We start from the raw sequence: 23,965 nt of genomic DNA on the forward strand, positions 1-23,965 counted from the left end.
TCTTATATAAGGCAATATAACTACATTCATAACATTTGTGATTACGCTCTGGAGATAGTTGATAAATAATTGAATTTAATTGATCTTTTTGGGAAAGAAAGTTTTTGGCTTTCTACTACTCCATCTGATACAAAAAAAGGGGGTGAGAGAATCTTCCAAAGAAAGGAAGGAAGTAATCAATTTGAAACTCTATACATGAATGTGTAGATCATGCAAAGAAGTAACTTTCAGATACAAACTGAAAGAAAGTCCTCCTGAAACAGCTACTTTCCTATAAACATTGAATTATACGAAAGAAAATAATTATTTCGAAACAAATACTTCTATATAAACACTGAATTATACAGAAGATACTTTTCTCTACTCAGTTTGTATTTCAAACATTTGTTGTGGAATGAGAATCAGATATCATTCACATGATTCTACTTTGAATGAATGGTAATAAATTGTACTCACATAGAACACTGTCACCCTAACTGGTATACACCGGTGTTTCGCCTTAAGACACTTGCCCTGAGGCTCTTCAGTACCAAATTGGATAACATTATACACATTTCATTCATGAATTACGATTTTGAATGTCACGGAATAAGCTTGATCTGCTTATGTCATTGATGACATCCTAATGACATCCATTCACCTATTTGATTTAATCCCAGCCAAGAGGAATCTTATTTGAATTGAAGGGGTTATATTTTTAGGAGTGATTAATTTTTTGGGAAAGAAAGTTTTTGGCTTTCTACTACTCCATCTGATACAAAAAAAGGGGTGAGAGAATCTTCCAAAGAAAGGAAGGAAGTAATCAATTTGAAACTCTATACATGAATGTGTATAGTTATATGAAGATACAGTTTGTATCTGAAAGTTACTTCTTTGCATGATCTACACATTCATGTATAGAGTTTCAAATTGATTACTTCCTTCCTTTCTTTGGAAGATTCTCTCACCCCTTTTTTTGTATCAGATGGAGTAGTAGAAAGCCAAAAACTTTCTTTCCCAAAAAATTAATCACTCCTAAAAATATAACCCCTTCAATTCAATTGATCTATTGTATATTAGTTTGTCCATTGAGCAAAAGTTGACATATCTGACTATCATAGATGTACTTTTTATATTTGTATTTGAATTTCCTGACATTGAATCTCTTCAATTGCTAGGGCGATGAATAATAGAGTTTTACAGCAACAAAAAAAATCTCTGGAACTGTGCAGTGCATTGTTGCGGCATAGTCAATTTGTTTTTAGGTCTAATGTTTCTTGAGTAAATATATTCACGCAGAATTAGTTTTTGTATTAAAAGTGGAGAATGGGGTAGGGTAATCAGTTTTTTGAACAAAACAACCCAAATGATGAATCATACGATTTTTCATATTGAGCCAGCGGAAGTTTTTAAAGGCTTCAGAAATTGAATCACACTTACGAAGTCCATAAATTAGGCGGCAACAAGAATTTTGCACTTTTTATATTATTTTTTTTATCTGAATCATATCAGTATGGCCCATATATGAAGTCACAGTAGTTGAAATGATTTAGCATCAAACTATCACAGATCATTCTTTTCAGAGGTTGGCTCAAAATAAAACGGTTACAGTTCAACAGTTCCAATGATATATAAGCCTTTTCCATTAAAGTTCCAACATCACTAGTGAATCTAAGATCAGTGTCAAGCGTCACCCCTAAGTTTTCAATTGTATTGACAGGAGTCAATACAGCTGAAATCCCAGTGATGAAATTTTCATTTACTTTTGATATCTACCAATTTAGAACTTTTGTAAAATGAGAAATTTTGAACCACCCATTTCTTGATTTTTTTCATTCCACCAACGAATTTTTCATCTCTTCATTTATTTGACTTACTCATGAGCTAAATTCAACCACTTCAACTGTTCAAAATATCCTATTGGAAAAAAATCTATGTCTATATTTCCTTCAATTGTTCAGTATGTTTTCGTACTGGAAAAAATAACACTAATGCACTATTTGTTATCACATAAAATTCAGAGATTTTTGTCTGACGAACTAACATTTTTAATGATCATCTAGATATTCTCTTGAAGGAACATAAAAGTGAGGAGGTACCTCGTCCATTTCCATAGCAGCTACAATCCCAGGTGCTATAGCTTTTTCTGAAAATTGTAACTCCACAGGATTTTGTATATGGGTCAATTAACGGAATCATTTATAAAATAGCTTATTCCTCTACAAAAATATTTCCTATAGAGGTAGTTGGTTGTGTTTATCTACATTTAGGTCTTGTACAACATGAATTCCAAAGAGATGGAATTTCTACTACCTAGGGCGGTAGCTATTGCCTGAGTTAAATAACAATGGTACCAGATACTTGAAGGTGATTGACGTTTCGTGGTGTATTTTATCAGTTCGGACTTCCATTGTCTAATATAATATAAATTGATTTGAAATTCCTGAAAAATATCAAAAATATTAACCGAAAATAACAATTTCATTGAACAAAAAAACTGAATTCACAAAGAAATAACATAAAACCAAACAACAATCAAAAAATAAAAAATTGAAATATTAATAAAAGCTGAAAATGAAAAATTATTATTAACAAAAAATGAAAAGTAAAACTTGGTTTGGAATCTTTTAATTTTTATACATACCCGGTACGGATCCGGAACCAGCGACTTATTCTGAGGATATGAGAAGACTATAGTCACGCTTACCGAAGAAGAAACTCACCTCAGCTTCTTGTGCAGAGCTAGAGACAACAACATCATACCCAAAGGTTTTTTAATGAAATCGCCAATCCCAAGAAAGAGAGCTAAACGCATATTGGAACGCGCCAGCCGAGCACTGATAAGGTTTCAAATTAATTACCACCGTTGGAAGAGGTCAACTCTGATGCAGGATGCCACTGAACGATTTTTAGAAATAAAAAGAGAGACTTTGGAAGAGGATCATGGACCAATCTTTGCCAAGATTGAAGATCCGACAAGACATGGAGAATACCCACAACAGGAAGTGGGGAAAGTTGGTGGTGAAACAATTCATAAATGCAGGAAGAGAACAAGACAACTACATGAGTTCTCGCCCGCTCACGGACATAAAGAAATCTTTGGAAATAATAACTGCAGTAGAATCCACCAGTTCCCTTATGGATCAGATCGAGGCAGAAGAATTTAGATGGAAAATCAGCTAGATCAAGAACCAGTTCCAACTTCTAACGTCAGCAATGAAGAACGAAGAGCCCTGAACGGGCTACGTAGAGACAACACCATCAAGATCTTACCTGCAGATAAGGGAAACGCTACTGTTGTGATGGATACTGATCTCTACGAACAGAAGATGAAGAGGTGCTTCAGAAAGGAAAATCCACGAAGATCGTAAGACACCCTACTGCATCAATTGAAACGGAGTTGTACCAGACTTTGAAAAAACACCAAGTCTATTTTTCGGAAAAAGGGAGATCATCGCTTACACCGCACCACAGTAAGCCCCCTCACTACCCAAAATCCACAAAAAAGATGTTCCGCTCAGATCGATCATTAGCTCCAGAGATTCAGCCACTCAGAATTTGTCCAGATTTTTACTACCAATAATCAAACCATTGCGAGGTAAAACATCATCTTTTGTGAAAAATTCAAGGCATTTCGTTGAACTACTAGGGGAAATCGAAGTCGAAGGGCAGGAACAACTGATCAGTTTCGACGGAGAAAGCCTCTACACCAACGTTCCTGTCGAAGACGCACTTCAAATCATACAGAAGAAGCTCTCCGAAGATGGGGACCTGAAAGATAGAACAAACTTACCGATACAAGTAATCATGGAATTACTAGAATGCTGTGTACGAAACTGCTACTTCCAACTGAAGGAGGAATTTTTTACGCAAGATGAGGGACTGCCAATGGGATCGCCACTTTCACCGGTTATAGCCACATATGGGTGTGGTTTGAAACTCTGGCCATTGAAGAAGCCCCGAGTCTGGTTGAGATACGTAGACGACACCTTCATAATATGGAACCATGGGAATGCAGAACTAGACACTTTCCTGAAGCACATCAACAACGTAAGTCCTTCCATCACTTTCACAATGGAAAAGGAAGTCCACAACGAATTGCCTTTCTAAGACTTATTGGTGAAGAGGACCAACACTAAATGGAAAACATCTGTATATCGAAAACCTACTCACACAGGACAGTATCTGAACCAGAAATCCAACCACCATCAGTCGACTAAGAGAGGAATCATCAAGACACTACTAAACCGTGTCTTCAAGCTCTGTAATACAAAGGAAGGTCTCGAAAGGGAACTAGGCATCATCAAAAATGACTTTCAACGGGATGGTTACTCCAGAGTGATGGTAAAACATGCTTTAGCTTGAAGACAGCAAAAGCTCCACAAGGAAGAGAAGCCACCAGAACCAGTACTTGTACTTCCCTACATCAGAGGATTATCGGAAAGGACACGAAGGATTGGGTTCAAGTATAACATCAGGACCTGTTTCGGATCTGGGAACACTATCCGTAGCAGCCTCACGAAAACCAGGCCACCAAAAGCGGACTGCGATTCCAAGAATTGCATTTACCGGATACCCTGCGACTGCGGAGAATCATACATCATTGAAACTAAAAGGTCATTCAAAGTTCGCATTGCTGAGCACAAGAAACACACACAGCGAGCAGAAACCAGCAAATCCGGAATAGCTGAGCATGTTTGGACTCATCAACATAATATCAAGTGGGCTCAAGCTGAAATTATCCACAAAGAGGAACACTGGTTTAGGAGAAAATTCAAAGAAGTCGCGTATATCTTGTCCAACAACGCATTTAGTCAAGCTAGCGTAGAGACACGTAACATATGGAAACCTCTTATCAAGCGAAAAACAACCATCGCCCGCCAAACGATCATCTCCCGCTAAAGCCATTGAAGCGGAGAGAGGGAAGAGGGGATAGGTGAAAGCACTCGAATGGCCTATAAATGAATAAAAATAGTCAGATCTCCTAGGAATAAGTCCAGTTATCACCCGAAGACGATTGAGGATACTAACAATCGAAACGTCGTGACATAACTTGGTTTGGAATCTTTTAATTTTCATTTTTCATTTTTTGTTAATAATAATTTTCAATCTTCAACTTTCATTGATACTTCAATTTTTAATTTTTTGGTTGTTGTTTGGTTTTATGTGTGATTCGTTACTATGGAAAAGAAGCGAAAAATCGACAGTGAATGCAGAACGTTCCAAGAAAAATGGAACTTTCAGTATTTTGTGGTTGTGTCCAGTATGAGGCGCTATATTTAATTTGTAATGAAACCATAGCTGTTCTCAAAGACTATAACATTAAACGACACTATGAATCGAAACATCTTCGAAGTTACTCCAAGTATACAGGAAGTTTGCGGAAGGAAAAATTTGAAGCTTTGAAACGCGGACTCAAATCACAGTAATCTTTGTTTACCAAAGCGAATACTGAACAAGAGTCTACAACTCGCGCCAGCTTTCGTGTGTCTCATGAAATCGGAAAACGTGGCAAACCATTCACCGATGGAGAAATGATAAAAAAATGCTTGATTGCTGTAGCCGAAGAAATGTGCCCCGAAAAGGTCAATTTATTTAAAAGTGTCAGTTTGTCAGCAAACACCATGGCTCGGAGGGTGCAAGACATCGCAGAAAATATATCATCTCAACTGTCTGACAAAAATGGACATAATGAATGGTTTTCTCTAGCATTGGATGAGTCAACGGATGTGTCAGATACTGCTCAGGTGTTGATTTTTATTCGCGGAGTAGATAAAAGTTATGAAGTGTATGAAGAACTTCTTGATATTGATAGTATTCACGGCACAACAACTGGGGCAGATATTTTTGAGGGGGTTGAAAATGCCATTAATAAAAAGAACCTTCGATGAAGATATTTGAATTCTATAACAACTGATGGAGGCAAATATATGTATGGTAAAAATAAAGGAGTGGTTGCACTTGTGTCAAAGGCTGTAGAAAATGATGGTGGTTCAAAACCATTAGTCTTACATTGTATCATTCATCAACAGTCCTTGTGCGGAAAATGTTTGGATATGTCTGAAGTTCTAAAACCAGTCATATTAGTTGTTAACTTCATCAGATCCACTGGGCTGAATCACCGACAATTCCGCGAGTTTATTCAACAGATTAAAGAAAATGATTTACCATTTCATACTGCCGAATGCTGGCTTAGTTGCGAAAAAGTCCTTATGCGCTTTTTTGAACTTCAAGCAGATATCGAAATTTTAGAAAGTTAGCCTTCTATGTCGATTTGACACATCATATGAACGAACTGAATTTGAGATTGCAAGGAGAAAATCAGCTTCTCCCTGATTTATACACCAATATCAAATCCTTCAGGCAGAAAATAATACTATTTCAATCGCAATTACGTAAAAAATGTTTCACACATTTTGAAACATGTGAAATATTCAGCCACACTACAGAGACTGAATTTCCCGTCAATTTTGAAATCGAAACTTTGAGTGCTTTGAAGATAAATTTGGATACTCGTTTTTCAGATTTTGATGTCATTGCGAATGAAATTGAGCTTTTTCAAAATCCTTTTGATTCTGACATTGAAACCCTGGCTCCGGAAGTCCAAATGGAAATTATTGATTTACGGTGCAGTGATATGCTTAAGAACAAATATCAAAATTCATCTTTGTTGGAATTTTATAAGAGTCTTTCACTGGAACAATTTGATAATTTGCATAAATTTGCTCGTGAGTTGTTTTCTGTTTTTGGTACTACTTACTTGTGTGAGAAAACGTTTTCCAAGATGAAGTACACAAAGAATGTTTACAGATCTCAATTAACCGATGAGCATCTTAAATCTCTTTTGATAATTGGTACAAGTGAAATTGATCCACAACTACAAAGTATTGTCGGTGGAAAATCACAATTACTTAAATCTCATTAGTTTTTTTGTTTTACTGTGATTCATTTCAATTATTTGTTAGTTATTAATATGCTTGAACTTAGATACTTACTTTCTGTCGTTAAGTTTTACCTTGCAAGTAAATAAAACCGATTAATTATCATTCTGTGTTTTCTTCTTCAACTTATCACAGCAATAGTAACAACAATTAGGTAATCATTGGCTGTCGCGGGCCGGATTGATGACACTGGCGTGCCGGATTTGGCCGCGGGCTGTAGTTTGGAGACCCCTGATTCAGGTGAATATTTCATGATCTTTCGACTTTGTGTACTAATTTCAAATATAAGACCTATATTTCCAAACATGGATTTTTTGTGTACATTTTATTCCATGTAGAGAATTCTTCATCATTTGGAACGTCAACGGATTCATATACACTTCAATAATTGAATTGAAAATTATAGGCTTCGTAAATTTCACGATTTAGCAATGTTGATTATTTCTATTGTCGCTATTGGTCAATCGAACAAGAAGCGGGAGTAGGTCCGTGACGTTATCGGCTTACCACATTCGTTTTTTAATAATTATTTCCGAAAAACTACGGTACTTAGAGGACTGAAACAAAGTACATCGTTTTTTAATTTGAAATTTCTATCAAGTGAACTATAAACCAAAGATCATGAAACAAGCACATTGTTGGAATTGAATAAATGAATGAAAAAATACCATATCATCCGCAACACTGATAATTATAATTTGACTTGAATGTCGATATGAGGCACTTTGTTTCTAAGTTTCAATATTGGTAAATCAATAGAAAAAGAGTAAATGTACCAATGGACCAGGCTTACAATATTGCTGCTGGAAATGCATAATATATGAACGTGATTCATATCATCAAACATTTTAATTTTTGATACTTTTTTTTCAGATAGAAGGACAGACGATATGCTTCTTTTCAAATCACCACTATATATGTTGGCCATACAAGCCAGTTACGTCTACATTGTCAAATATTTGGGCCCGAAATTAATGGAAAATAGAAAACCGTTCAACATCAAGAACATTTTGCTGGTTTATAATACTTTACAAATATTTCTAAATGCGTTCATATTTTGCGAAGTAAGTATTGATATAGTTTCTCAATATTCAGACACACATATATTTTCATAAACTTCCACCAGAAAATTAATAACACAAAATCTGAAAACACATATCTGGAATCAAGAAATGATGCATTGTCTCATTCCACGGAGCGGAACAAAATTTTGAACAACAGAACAGACAGAAGGATTTTACAAAATACAGTGTCAGTGAAAAACATGAACGGTGAGAGATAGAGAAGACAGAGAGTCGGTTCCCATGATATCAATAAATCCACGGGAAAAATCAAAACTTTCGTATTTGATTTTTTTTAAGCCAATCTAGATGTCAGGAAAGTTTTCCAAATATCTGCGAACACCAAAATGAACGCCCATAAAGCAGTTACATTGGAAGGTTTCAAAGTCTTTTTATATTTGATGGATTCGACAAAAAACATTTCACGTGTGGTGAGTGTTTCACCATACAACGTCACTCCAGACTTCGAAAAACTACCAATGGAAGATTTGATAACTGCTGCAGAGGAGATGCGAAAAAATTAAACTGAAAAACTACGACAAGATATAGCCGGGACACTCAAAACCAGTAAACTACGACAAACCGATCTAACCACAGAAAAAGTCAAAGCATTTAAGCAGCTTCGAACAAATACGGAAATCGCCATACTACAGTGTGACGAATGCAAAATCACTACTTCAATTTTTAGTAAACCCCCAGTAGATTCTATAATGAAGAAAGAAAACGTCTATAAAATTTCACATTGTTTATAGTTCACCTAAAATACAACAAAAACATTTCAATTCGTATTACGGTTTGTTATGACCGTGTCTATGCCAGGAGTATGAAATAAATCTTTCTATCTCTACTGAAATCGGCATATTCACCAAAGTTTATTCACGAGATATCGTTATTTCCAAATAATTCATCTGTCTTTTATGAATTTCATGTCATCAGTCATTTAAAGACTTCAGAAAGAAACGTCTTTTTGTAGTAGATAACATCTGTTTCTGGGCCTCCCCCAACACTATGACATAATAATTTTTTTTTTAGTAAAATCAAGGCGATGTGACCTTGAAGTGTCTGGTGCATGGATCATTCAGAATTATTTTTCGTATGAGATTTTGTGTGAGTGACATAATGACGTAATTACATTTGGTTGGTGTGTGTGTGAGAATGCACGGTACAGGGTTTATCATGTGCGTGTCTATGTACAGACATACGTCTGCATACTCCAAAGATCCTCCAAGTAATGAATGTTCCATCGGTGTGAGCCCACCAAGTTAGTGGTGTGACGTCATAGCAGCAACCGTTCAACGGTAGGAGAGCGAGATATGCACTCCACGGCGTGTGGCTGAGTTATGCGTATTCATCGGTGTTTCCTTACCTCTCTCGATGCACAGATGACTGTGACGTAACGCATCACTCTACCCTCGCTGTCGATGGTGACGCGCAGGCGGCGATGACTGTGTTAGCGTCTGTCCTCTACAATAGCGCAACGATCACTGTCTGTTCGTATCGATATCTTATAACGCATCTAGCTGAGAGGTTGGGTTGGCGCATGTAGCTGAGAGGTGGAGTTGGCTATGACGTCTTAAGGAACCCGATCAGACTGTATTTAAGAAGCGGATGAGTGTTGGTCATGTCAGTTTACATCAAAGGAGGACCTTCAGTGAAACGGATGAGAGTGGGTTATGCAACACCTATGTATACATGCAATTGTTGTAATGTGACAATTCCTATGACCCAAGTGAATTTTCACCGAAGAACCATGAGTCATAAAAATAATGCATGTGTTCAATTGTCTGAAGGTGTTCAAATTATAACGAATGCATTCAATTGCCGCATTGCTACATACAGGGTGGAGGGTCCGGTTGTATTCACTGACTACATGTCATTTTTTAATGAGATTAGGCAGCAGGTCATTGAATTATGGAATCGGCCATCAGGAGCCATAAAAGCATCAAGGTGAATATGGAAGTTTTTGGGGATTATATTCTTCAGACTCAAGATTCGAGGGACACGAAGTCATTAAATTCCCAAAATGAAATAGGTGACCAATCTTCTGATTTGAATGTAGTTTTTGATGGATTCCGCGATGTAATTGTGGCTCAAACGACTGAATTCCAGGAACGTGACTCAGGTATCTATTTTTTGTAAATTTCAACGAGATTGAATAGTAATATTTTTTTTTGTAATTTAGGTTGGACTTGTGAAAAAATGATGTTTCTCGAGGTCAACATTAATAAATACAGTCCACTGGGAGGACGTTCATATGTGATGCTGCCGAATGCATTGAATGGAGGAAAGCTGTCGTGAATGTTCGTAATGAGGATCAACACTGTTTTGCCTGGGCTATAACATCAACATTATATCCTGCAAATGGTAGTGTCCGAGGCTACGTCATATCCACATTTTTCCAATGTTTTAGATGTCACAGGTATGGATTTTCCGGTTAAAGTTGATAATAAGAGTATTGAAATATTCGAAAAAATAGAAATGATATTTCAATTAATGTTTACGGTTTAGAGAATATATTCAACAAGGGTAAAATGAAGTATGATATGATTGGTCCATTGCGATACTCACAGAGAAGACTCCGGAGACATGTCAATTTGTTACTTGTAACTGATGACTCCTGTAATAGTCACTATTGTTGCATCAAAGATGTTTCAAGATCAGTTTCTAGTCAACTATCAGCTCATGAACACAAAAAGTATTTTTGTGATAGATGTTTGATGTATTTTTCCAACGAGAGGTTGCTTTTACGTCATGAAATGAATTATTGTAATCTAATTAGTACTACAACACTAACCACCAATTTTGAGAGCAATAAATATGGTAGGATGGTTGCGTCAAATAAATTAATGTTTGAAAACTTTGAGAGACAAATGAGTGTGCCATTTGTAGTATATGCTGATTTTGAATCAGTACTTGAACCAATCCACGTGAATCGGCCAAATCATGAAAGTTCATACACGAATAAAACATTTAAACATGTTCCTTATTCATTTGCTTATTTGATAAAATGTTCATGAAATTATTATTTGTCAAAATTTGTGACATATAGGGGCATAGATTCTGCTAAGAAATTTGTGAGAAGCATTGAAGATGATTTGAAAAAGAGATATCAAAATCATCTCAGATACCCAATACCAATGGATGCACCAAACCCTCGGTATATGTAATAAACCATTTATTGATGGAGAAGTCAGAGTTAGAGATCACTGTTATGTCACAGGGAAAAAAGATCACATGCCGCTCATTCAAAATGTTATTTGAATTTCAAAATCCCTAATTTTATACCTATTATTTTCCATAATTTAAGTGGTTATGATTGCCAATTATTCATAATAGAATTGTATGAGAACAAAGAGGAAGTTGATGTTATCCCGCAAACTGAAGATAAATATATATATATATCTTTCACGAAGCATCTCTTTTCACACACCTATACCGATAAAGATGGTAGGGTTAGGAACAAATATATCAAAATGAGATTAATCGATAGTTATAAACTCATGACTAATCCGTTGGAGAAGTTGGGTGCTAACTCGACCTCTGATCAATGTATGGAGATGCACAAACATTTTCCAAAAATTGAGAAATTCAATTTGAGAGACAGGAATGTGTATTTCCATATAGCTTCGTTGATGACATTGACAAATTGAATTATCCATCACTTCTGACAAAAAATCAGTTTTATGACAAACTCAGTTGTGAACATATATCAGATAATGAATATGATAGAATTTGGGTGAATATTCTGATTTGTATTTGAAGTCGGATGTATTGCTATTATGTGATATTCTTGAAAACTTTCGCGCCACAAGTTTAGAGATATATAACTTAGACCCGGCACATTATCACACTGCACCTGGATTATCTTGGGATGCTTTGTTGAAGTATACGAATATTGAATTGGAATTATTAACTGACATTGATATGATTCACTTTTTCAAAAAGGTATACGAGGTGAAATTAGTCAGTGTAGCGAGAGAAAACATATAGCAAATAATAAATTTTCACCAAATTATAATCCCAATGAACCTTCCATATTCATCACATATTTAGATGCAACAAATCTATACGGTCATAGTATGTCACAACCTCTACCAACAAGTGAATTTACAGGGTTGACAACTAATGAAATTCTTAATCTTTATGTGATGAATGTGAGTGCTGATAGTCCGTATGGGTATGTGTTTGAAGTGGACAACCATTATCCACAAGAGTTGCATGATAAACATTCTGATCTTTTCCATTTTCAGTTGAAAGATTGATACCACCTTATACGCAATCGAAAATTACCAAATTGATTCCAAATTTGAATAATAAAAGAAAATATATTGTTCATTATAGAAATCTACAGCAAGCTATCAAAAATGGTTTGGTTGTGATGAATACACATAGAGTATTGAAATTCAAAAAATCATGTTGGATGAAACCCTATATAGATCTTGATACAGAAATGCGTAATAGGTCTAACAACAAATCTGTTAAAGATTTCTGTAAACTTATGAATAATGCAGTATATGGAAAGACAATGGAGAATTTAGATAACCGAATTGATGTTAAGACTCGTTACTCATAGGGAAAATATAAAGAAAAATATAGGGGCCAGCACTCTCATATCCAAACCAAATTTCAAAAATTGTTTAATTTTCACAGATAATTACGTTGCTATTCAATTGGGTGAAGTTAAAGTCCATTACGATAAACCATTATATTCAGGATTTTCTATATTAGAATTATCTAAAACAGTAATGTATGACTTTTTCTATGGATGCATCAAACAACACTTTGGTGAAAATGTCTCTTTACTTTACACAGATACCGACTCTCTCATTCTTAAAACGATCGGTTATACAGAATGAATTGACATGCGAAGATTACCAAAAAATCGTCGAACATGGTGGTATGATATTCAGAAAGATAAATTCATTTAGAAGCGTGTTGCATGATATGTATATTGAATTGAAAAATGAAGTTGCATTATCATACCACGACGATAAAAGATTTATCATTCCGAATACTACCCACACTTTTTCTTGGGGTCATTATGATATTGAATTTTATCAAAACGATTCGAATGATACCTTCGTTGGATAAATAATATCATTCAACAATCACATCCTCAGGAGAGTCCACTGGATCAACTGATTAATTTCTTGTCTGCCGAGTTCAATGACTGAAATACCATTTGATGTCGTTAAAACCGGAAAATTCAATATTGATGTTCATGAAGGTATTCATAAATAAATAATAAGGTGTAGCAAACTGTGATGTAAAATTAATGTATTGTGTATGTATATGTAATACTTTTACCAAATTACTTTGATGAATATAAAAATAATAAAAATTTTATTTGTTTCATTTCTATTTTCCTAACCAATTACTGCAAAGTATATAGCATAATGTAAATGAAAGAAATATCAGTTTGAAAAGATCATGTAGCTGCACAATGTCTAAAACAATAGATGAATTTGGTAGAAAAAGAAAATGGGGTGGTAATGTCATTCGATGTCCTCCCGCTAAAGGATTTAAATTAACAATAGATGGTCATTATGACATGCAAACAAAAATATTGAAAAATACAAGCGAACCAATTGACAAGAGTGATTGTGTAACTGTATCATATCTCGAGGAAGAAATTAATGTAATAAAGGAGGTCATACTTCTAGACCTACAAGCGGCAATACAATCCACAATAGGTAATGTTGCTCGCGATGCACGTCAAGCATTCGACGATAAAATTGCAGAGGCTCGAATAACTCTGACTCGTAAATATGATAATCTTAAAAGTGATGTCGAAATAAAAATTTCTACATAACAGCATCTACAATGAAAGAATATGACGCTTTGGAACAGAGAGTTGTAGTTTCGGTGAAAAAACATAAACTTAGTTCATCAGATGGACCATTACTGTGGTATCAAGGAGTCGACGTGAACCCAAATGTTAGAATAATAGAAACAGAGCCGAAACCAACAGATGACGTAGTAATCGAACCAACATGGTGAGTTACTGTACTTCATCCATCAATTTAATAACATGATGAAAACGCCCACCCTGCTCCTCACAAACATCTCCAAAACTGTCCGGGAAGTAATTAAGATGACTGATCATGAAGTGGACTTTCAGGCTCATCAAACATCCTAGTTTCTTAAAATTCTTCAACATGTTAGCTACAATGGTACGATATTCTGGGTCTTTTACATTTCCTTAGAATTTTGTAACAACTTGCTTGAAAGATACCCATGCTTCTTTCTCATGTATGGTCATTGTGGTTTCAAAGTTTACCCGAATGCCGGGTCCTACAAAGACGTCTTCTTTAAGTTCAGCCTCTGAAAGGTTTGGTAATTTCTGATAAAGATACTTGAAACAAGGTCCATCTTTAGGCAATGCCTTTACAAACTGTTTCATGAGGTCTGACTTTATATGTAGAGGTGGTAAGAGAATGTTTTCAGGATCTACAAGGTTTTTGCGGAGAATGTTCTTCTGCCGGGTTTTAAAGACTCCCTCAGAGGCCAGTTCTTTCTGCACTAATGTTGATCCCTTGCTCTACTGTACCATTCACACAAAAAACATGGAAATTCAGTAAAACCGCCTTGTCGACCAAGAATCATGCATGTTCATTCCAAGTCACCACAAATCATCCAACCATGAGCCGAATAGCCAATTTTATTCAACACTATTTCTAGGTTTTCATAGGTCTCTTTCATATGTATAGAATGGCCAATAGGTATAGATGCAAAAGTGTTTCTATTGTGTGATGAAACCTCTTTTAAACTAGTTTTGGAACTATCAATAAACAGCCTCCAGTTTTCTTTTTTTGTATTCAACACCAAAGTCTTTGATCAGACCTGGAATGTCTGAGCAGTACACTAAATCACCTTCTTGGTAAAAAAATTTCGAAAACTGCTGCCCATACAGTGCTAGTTCCAAATCTACATCGTGCCTTACTGCTCGGATAGCGGAAATTAGGTTAGGGTAGCTTATTACCTTATTGTTTTTCGAGTTATGGCCAGTAATATCAATACTACAGAAGTAGCAATCATCAGTATCGTTCCTAGTTTCCTTCCATACCATAGGAACAGCGTACTCAGAGGCTTTTTTTTTCTTTTTTGACCATTTTCTAAGATCTTCAACACAAACATAACATACCTTATGCGGGTCCCAAGATTTATCCTGATCACCAACTTTATTTCAAAAATATGAGAAATAAACCTTTTTCACATAGTCTGTAATGTTTCTTTGGTGTTTTTTGATAACAAACTTACCAAAAATATAACAAAAACTGTCAGCAGAGTTCTTACAATCGCGATTAGACATTTCAATGAGCACATGTACTGGAAACCAGAAAGTAAGGTTAGGTTGACAGTGAACAAAAAATCCGCTGTGAACAGAACAGTATAATTCCCCTTCTTCTGAACAGTGGATGTGTTTCAGCAGTGCTGCCAACTCTTCTACATCCAGCACAAATTATTTTACAATTTTATTTGTAATATATAGAAGCTGTTAAATTCTATAATAAATCAAAAAATTTAATATTCTGATGTGCAAATGTGAAAAGATGGTAGATGATACGGCTTGTTTCAAATAGCTCCATAAAAAAAGTCCAAAGGTGTCAAATCCGGCGAGCGGGCTGGCCATTCTGTAGGATCGCGACGGCAAATCCAACGACCGGGAAAAGTAGTATCCAAAAATGCAATCACTTGTCTGGAGTAATGTGGTGGTGCTCCCGCTTGTTGGAATAAAATAGCCATATTTAATTCATTAGGATTCGCTTCGACGATTTCAGTGATGAGAGGGTCAACACTAGTTTCCAGCATATACAAATACAGTTCCCCTGTTGAATTTTGATCAATGAATAGAGGTCCTACAAAATGGTTTCCCAATATTCCTGCCCAAACTTCAATTTTTTCTGGATACTGGGTATGTATTTCCCGGAAAATGTGAGGGTGAGTGTCACTCCAATAACGGCAATTTTGTCTGTGAGCATTGCCGTTGAGAAAAATGTACATTCGTCACTGAAACAAATATTGTGGAGATAGGTAGGATGCCTTGCAATGGTTTCCGTCATGATTTCGCAGAATTCTGTTCTTTGATCAGGGTCATCTTCAGTTAATTGGTGTACCATTTTAAATTTTGTATGGATGATACCAATTCCCCTTCAAAAGTCTCCACCCAGTAGAAGGAGACACCTCACAAACATTCGCGTCGGAATAAGTAGACTGTTCAGGATTTACTACCATCTCACCAATTATTTGCATTTGCTGTTCTTTCGGAATGGATGGATAACCTGGGGGTTTTTTGTTATGTACACTACTGGTAGTTGTGGATTTGGATACAAGTTCCCTCAAATATTCTCTACAGATTCGGAAAAAGTTCATTGAAAATCCTTTCGGTCTTATGAAAGTTACGCGTCGCACCTTGAAAAAATGCTTTAATGTGTTCTTCCAATGGACAAGAATTGACAATTTTAGAGTTTGTTGATGTGGTACCTCTCTACTAGTAAAACCGAAAACTAAATGAGAATATTCTAACTGAACAATGATATACATTGTCGTACTGACGTGTTTTGACGTTTTTATAAACAAAAAATAACTTAACAAACCTTATCGGGTTGTTGGAATTGCCATATGGCAGATAAAAAGAAATATTTCCAGAAATATCGATATTAATGTGTTTGTCGTCAAGAAATCATTAAATGTTCCATCATTTTGTAGTAGGTGAAGAAATTGACTTCATATTCTAGAGTTGTGAAGTATTCATCAGGAGATTCAAAATGATGTGTCACAAGATCCCCTTATCATTTAATTTTTTTCCAGATGGCGCCCAGTCGCCATCTTGGAAGTTAAATCTGTCAATTTCACTTCAAAATAAAGTATTCATGCATTAATTTCATCATTTTCAATTTTTGTAGCTGACTCGTTCAAAAAATAAAAGGGGGGATATTAAAGAAATGCACTGTATACTGATCGATAGAAAATTATATACTTTATACATTGGTGCTGTTCATTTTTTTTGCAAATTCTGATTTTTAGCTTTTTTCTGCTCATTCTCGTAGATAATTTGATTTACACCCAGTCTCAGTTTTATTCCTCATACGAGGAGTTGGACAAATTTCGTATTTGCGGTTGATTACCTCGTTCACAGGCAGATGGAGCAGTGACAAACATGTTGTTTGTCATTGTATTACCCAGAGGAGTAGTTGTTTTCTGATAGGTGTCAGTTCATTAACTTACAGTGTAGGTTAGGTCAGTGTAGGCCTGAACGAATTATTCTTTCAGATAATTTTATTTTCCCCGATCTCACAACACAACAAAAAAATATTTTTTGAATGTTTCCTACACTAAATTAGTCGATTTCTACTAATTTTGGGGTGATAAAAACGAAAATAACAATGAAAAATTTTTATTAGCTCTGGTTTTTGAGATACACAGTACTTAATCTTGAAGAGTAGTTATACTATACGTGAAAAGTGAAAGTACATAAAACAATATTGTTATGTTTCTTTTAGAATATTTTAAGTACAGAATTAATAGAAAAAAACATTATTCTTAGTGTTTTGACAAATAAAAGAAGTTTGTACCACCAAATTTCAATTAAGTCCATCCGATTCATTGTAAGATCGCTGTCGTTTAGCTTGTCTTTTATAAAACACTTCTGGAGCATCCCTACACACAGACCAGCAGTAGTCTGCAAGCATTGCTTCATTCCAACGGCCCTGATATCTCTGTTCCATTAAGGCAATGTCTTGATGGAATCTTTCTCCATGTTCGTCACTCACAGCTTCACAGTTTTGTGGGAAGAAATTAAGATGAGAGTGAAGAAAATGAATTTTTAAGGACATGTTGCATCCAAGTTGGTGGTAAGCTTAAAGAAGCTCTTTAACCAATGCTGTGAAGTTATCATCTCTTTTGTTACCTAAAAACCCATGTACAACCCCCTTAAAGGCTTCCCCGGCTCTTTTTTCATTTCCTGTTAAAATCATGTCAAAAGCAGGATCATTTACGATTTCACGGATTTGAGGCCCAATAAAGATGCCTTCCTTGACTTTAGCATCACTCAATCTGGAAAACTTTGCTCTCAAGTACTTAAAAGCTTGTCCTTCCTGGTCCATGGCCTTCACAAAGTTTTTCATTAGTCCCAACTTAATATGTAATGGGGGAAGGAGAACATCCTTAGGATCTACAAGAGGCTCGTAAACTACATTTTTCTCATTAGAGTTTAGGTCTCGTGTAGGCCAGTTCATTTTTTTATAGTGAGATTTTCTATCCCGACTGTCCCACAGACACAAAAAACAACAGTACTTGGTGAACCCTAATTGCATTCCTAGGAGTATAGCAATGACTTTCAGATCACCACAGATGTGCCACTTGTGTTGTTCATATTTGATTGATTGGAGAAGTGTTTTCATATTTATATACGTTTCCTTCATGTGAAACCATACCCAATAGAGGGTAGTTGATTTCCATTATGCAGAAGTACAGCTTTTAAGCTTAGTTTTGAAGAGTCTATAAACAGTCTCCATTCAGATGGAGTGTGATCCAAATTCAAGCAGTCCATCAAACCATTAACATCAGAACAAACTACGAGGTTTTCTTTTTTCTCAAAAAAAGGAAGCAAATCTTTTTGACGCTGTCTGTACTGAGATATTTTCACATCATGTTTTAGAAGATTCCACTGTTGTAGTCTTGACCCTAACAGCTCAGCCTTTTCCTTAGACAAGCGAAGATCTCTTATAAGGTCACTCAACTCTACTTGACTAATTCTGTGCGGATCACTAGACCTATCGCTTACCTCAAAATCAGGGTCATAGGATGTAGAAGGATGGGTTGCTCCTTCTAAACAGTCTTCATCACCTTCCTCTGAAATTTCATAGTTTTGGGGTGGAGAAGGGACTGGCAAATTGTCTGAGTGTGGAACAGGCCCAAGAGCAGATGGGAGATTAGGGTATTCAACCGTTCCTCTTTTCTTCATAGATAAACCTTGCTTAATGGGAGGAGTTAAGCAGAAATAACAGTCGTCTGTATGATTGGTAGGCTCACGCCAAACCATAGGTACTGCAAAAGCAATTGCCCGGTTTTTATTTTTCAGCCACTTTCGCAATATGACGGAACAAGAATTACAACATATATGAGGAGCCCATGATTTATCTTGGTCCCCAACTTTCACACCAAAATAATGTTCATAGGCTGTCTTAACGATAGGTGTCATTTTACGTTTCTGAGCCTTAAATGTTATTTCACCACATATATAGCAAAAGCTATCGACAGAATTCACACACTTTCGAGGCATTTCAGATCAGCACTTAAAATAATTTAAAAATCAACGTCACACGATAATTTCAATAGCAACCACGTGCGTACAATTGACAAACTCACATAGGTTATGTTTACTACTTAAGAACAGCTGATGAGAGGGGTGTTATGTAAACAAACATGTGTACCAACTGTTGGTGATGAAATATTTCATTTGTTGAAAACTCAATATACATATATTTAATATAATGATACTATATCTTGAAAACAAGAGCTAATATATAATTTTTATGGTCACTTTCGGTTTTAACACGTGGAAATACATTAAAATCATCTAATTTCAACCCCGAAACAAAAACTTTGTTGTGTTGTGATCTTTTAATGTTGGGAAAAGATATCTATTATAATGTTTGTAATTGCATGAAACACAATCCACATGAAATCAACAGAACATATACTGAGTTTTCATAAATTAACACCATCGATACAACCACCACTTTTTTTCAATGTTTTATCCGTTATAATCTCGCTTATATTTTCACAGGGATGGAAAACATTCGCTTCAGATCCATTTAATTGCGACAAACTCACTTATTCCACTGACGAACAAGGGTTATATGAGTTGTCGATAGCTATACAATTTTTCAATTTGAAAGTACTGGATCTTTTGGATACGGTAAATATTCATCAAAATACTTTCACATAAAGATAAGTCAAATCCACTTTCTAATTCGAGTTAACTCGAGCTTAACTTTTTCCTCTCGATTTCGACGATGTTTTTTGATATTGTAAAATGTATAAATGTGCTAATGCTAGTAATCGCAAGGTAAAAACTAAGACCTCGTTGATTCTGAGCTGGGAAATTTTCCTGTTCTTGGGAAGACGGTAGCTAAACTTTTGAATATTACCAAAATCTTGTTGTTCGACTAGACGACTAAATTATTCTTCTGTGGATAGTTGAATTTTCCACTGCAGAAAAAGTGTCAGTATATGAGAAATGCGCCTGTGTGACAAAATAGTGAATTTACTTCAGAGTGAACTAAAAGTATCCCAATTATTATATTTCAGGTCTTCTTCGTTCTACGGAAGAGCTACAGGCAAGTTAGTTTTCTTCACGTTTATCACCACGTTATAATGATTCTGTGCTCGTGGATTGGAATCCGATTTTTCGCAGGAGGAGTCGGAGCATGGATTATTATGGCTAATACTTTCGTACATGTCCTGATGTTCACATATTATTTGATGACAGTACTTGATAGTACATGGAAAAACAGTACTTTTTTGAAGAAAGCACTAACTCAGATTCAGCTGGTAAGTGAAAATGATTGCTTTTAAACTGATGAAGTTATAGAACCGTTTCGAATATGTTCCAAAAATTCGAATGCAATACCAATGTAGGATGAAACCCACAGCCCAAGATAAAAACATCCGTCACCCTACAGCGCCGTTTCGACCCGATATAACGGGTGATTTTTTAAGAGGTATAGGATTTGATTTTCAAAACAACACAAAATATTTGAAAAAGTGATGAAATCTTCAGTGGAATCGATAGAACGACCAATATAATTTAATTCTTCTCGGAATGCCATTCAAAATTTCCATAACAATCATGTGTGTGCTGAAGAAAATCCCCATGCAATAACCGAAACCCATTTCCAACACCAATTTTCGGTTAATATATGGGCAGGAATTATAGGTGATCATCTAATAGGCCCATTTTTTCTACCAGGACGCCTTGGTGGTCGTTCTTATTTACAGTTTCGCGAAGAAGACTTACCTGGGTTATTGGAAGATGTGCCACTTGCGTTAAGGAATTGAATATGGTACATGCACGATGGCGCCCCTGCTCATTTCAGTGTAATTTTCCGAAACCATTTAAATATAGTTTATCCTAATCGTTGGATAGGTCGCGGAGGACCTCAGCAATGGCCAGCAAGATCCCCCGATCTCAACAGTTTAGATTTTTTTTTATGGGGTCACCTTAAAACTCTTGTGTATAAAACTCCCGTTAAAACTTCAGAAGATTTAAGAGAGCGAATAGTTGCCTCGTGTGAAACTATACGAAATACGCCGGGAATATTTGAACGGGTGCGTAATTCCATGCGTAGAAGGGCGGAAGCATGCATACTAAGTGCAGGTGGCCACTTCCAACAATTTTTATAATCAGTTTTGGTATTATTACTAATTAACAAATTTGTGCTATTCGTTTAGACTTACTGTCACAAAATAAAATAACACTCGTTTTTGTGAAAAATTAATTTTTTTACAGATTATGTTTTCAAATATTATTAGGGAATCGGTAATGCGTTATGAAGCAATTTTCAGATTCTCATTCATTTTAGAATTGATCTAATTTCTCAATTTGCCTTCTGTCGATTTTCATTTTTTTGAGTGAAAATCATGCGTCGGACAAAGAAATACCAGGAGATCAAATTTTCTCAAAAATAAATGAGGATTTTAAAAATGATTCCATTTTGAAAAGAAAGCATTGGCGTAGTACTTTTTCCCCAAAAATATTCAATGCGAAACCCGTAGGGATGCCACTGTTTGAAAAAATACATATTTGTGTACATCAGAAAATGCGCCTTGAGGCATGGAACATATGTACCAAATATGCCAAAGATGTCTACAAAATTATCTCAGTTATTATAAAAAAACTGATTATATTTTTGAAAACTTTGCCACCCTGTGTCTCAAAAGTTAAGGCGTTTAGAACATACGTCCATAGGAAGTTTTTTTCTTAAAATGGGTCTATGAATTATCTCCTTAAATATTAGCATGTGTTTAAGGAACACCGTGTATATTGTAAATACTGTTCGAAAATTATTTGGTAACACAATAAGTAAAGAGTTCCCATGCACAGGTTTTATTGGGTTCTTTCGATGTTTATTACCCATATCTAGGACATTTCATAGAATTGATTGTTTTTTTTTGCGGCATCAATTGCTAGGTTATTAGCCGAATTTTTTTCTTTTATTTATATTCTATCTGAAATTGCATATGATGTATTGGAAACTCTTTCTATTGCTGGTAAATAAACGTATTATTATTATTTGACTATGTTAAAGCTCAGTTCAAATCGGGTGCCGCGCAAGCATACTGTTGACCAAAATTAAGAACTTCTTGATGATTCTGAGAAGTGTATGGCCATGTTTAAACATAAAAACCGGAATTTTCGCGTCGATATATGACAATGGATGAAGCATAGATCCTTCACTTCACTCCGTAATCAAAATGATTGTCATCTGAGTGGAGAGCAACCAGTGAACCTCGTCCAAAGGCCTCGGTATTTTGGGTTGTGCGTGGTTGTGCGACTCTTTTTAGAAGGGAAATACTATCAACAGCAAATATTGGTGCGCTTGATGGCCGAAATTGTAAAGAAACGGAGAAAAACATTTTGTTTCATCAAGACAACGCATCGTGTAAAAAGCCAATCAAAACAATGGCTAAACTACATGAATTGCTTCTGCTTCTTCCCGTTTCCTCCAGAGCTGGTCGCGACTTTTTTCTGTTCTGACCCCACAAAACCGCTCATCGGTGAGAAATTCCGCTCGAACGAAGATGTTATTACTCAAACTGAGGCCTATTTTGGGGCAAAAAGATGAATCGTCCTACAAAAGTAGTATTGAAATATAAGAGCGGCACTGAAATGATTGTGCCTAACATCAGTGATGGTACCTTTGTCTGGTATCGCTACACTACGCATTTTCCAGCATTTCAAGATAACGTTCGCCAGTTAAATTACCAGGAGCTTGAAGCAAGTTTGAAGATCTGCCAAATGAAGCTAAAACACCCACTTCTGCGATTGACGTCGTTTTAATACATCCGAACCATGCTTGTGATAATCATACAAATGAAGATTCAGGAGATGAGGACTTTGTGTCTATAAACAATCTTCCTGCTTCTCAACTAAATGTCCAAGCTGAATTTTTTCATAATGATGATGATGATGAATCTTCAAAAAGTGATCCGGAAGATCATATACCTCCTCAACTACTAAGAGAAAAGTGGCTAGAATCTAAGGAGCAGGCAAACAGCAAGAAGCAAAAAAAATACAATTGGATCAAATCTGATATAGAAAAAAACACATCGGATTGGTTACCGTAACAAACTGCAAGTCATTCACTATCACCTCCTGAAATATTCTTCCTTTTCTTAGATGAAGAAGTAATAAATTTGATTACCCATTTCACCAACAGATATATTTCGCAGAAAAACAAGAAAGCAGACATTTCAATAAGTGAAATGAAAAGTTTTATATGTATATTGATTATAAGTGGTTACAATTGCATGAGTAGACGCCGCATGTCCTGGGAACAATCTGCTGATGTGCACAATGATTTGATTGTAAATGCCATGTCAAGAAATCGATTTGAATTTATATTATCCAATATCCATGTATGTGACAACCAAAATTTAGACAACGCAGATCGCTTCACAGAAGTGAGACCATTGATATCAGCTCTGAATGAAAGATTTCAGGATTATGCACCACATTCTGAAAATCATAGTGTTGATAAGCGATGGTACCCTACTATGGTAGACACCCTTGTAAACAATTCATTAGAAATGAACCGATAAGATATGGATATGAATTCTGGATACGGTGCACCAGTGGTGGATATATTATTTGGATGAATCCATATCAGGATGCTAACAGTGAAGTAAAAGAAACATACAAACAGCTTGGGCTGGGCCCATCTGTGGTTTTGGTATACGCTGATGTCTTACTGAAAA

At 35.7% G+C, this 23,965-nt stretch overlaps 1 protein-coding gene and 1 long non-coding RNA gene across 2 annotated transcripts in view; both read left to right on the forward strand.

The window, feature by feature from the left end:
• LOC111511875 (very long chain fatty acid elongase 7-like) overlaps nucleotides 1-23,965 on the forward strand; it is a 42,272-nt gene that overhangs the window by 16,346 nt on the left and 1,961 nt on the right. The window contains exons 2-4 of the mRNA XM_074180467.1: nucleotides 7,794-7,984; nucleotides 19,773-19,904; nucleotides 20,297-20,539. Of these exons, the coding sequence (XP_074036568.1) occupies nucleotides 7,794-7,984; nucleotides 19,773-19,904; nucleotides 20,297-20,539 (566 nt within the window). The remainder of the gene's footprint in view (nucleotides 1-7,793; nucleotides 7,985-19,772; nucleotides 19,905-20,296; nucleotides 20,540-23,965) is intronic.
• Nucleotides 7,991-13,322, forward strand: LOC141484857 (uncharacterized). The gene is made up of 2 exons (XR_012466845.1): nucleotides 7,991-10,103; nucleotides 10,164-13,322. It is a non-coding gene; the product is annotated as an uncharacterized lncRNA (long non-coding RNA).

This window comes from Leptinotarsa decemlineata, unplaced genomic scaffold (genome assembly GCF_025532065.1).
Source record: "Leptinotarsa decemlineata unplaced genomic scaffold, Ldec_3_MD MMD2_tig00026294_RagTag_RagTag, whole genome shotgun sequence".
NCBI classification, from domain to species: Eukaryota; Metazoa; Arthropoda; class Insecta; order Coleoptera; family Chrysomelidae; genus Leptinotarsa; species Leptinotarsa decemlineata.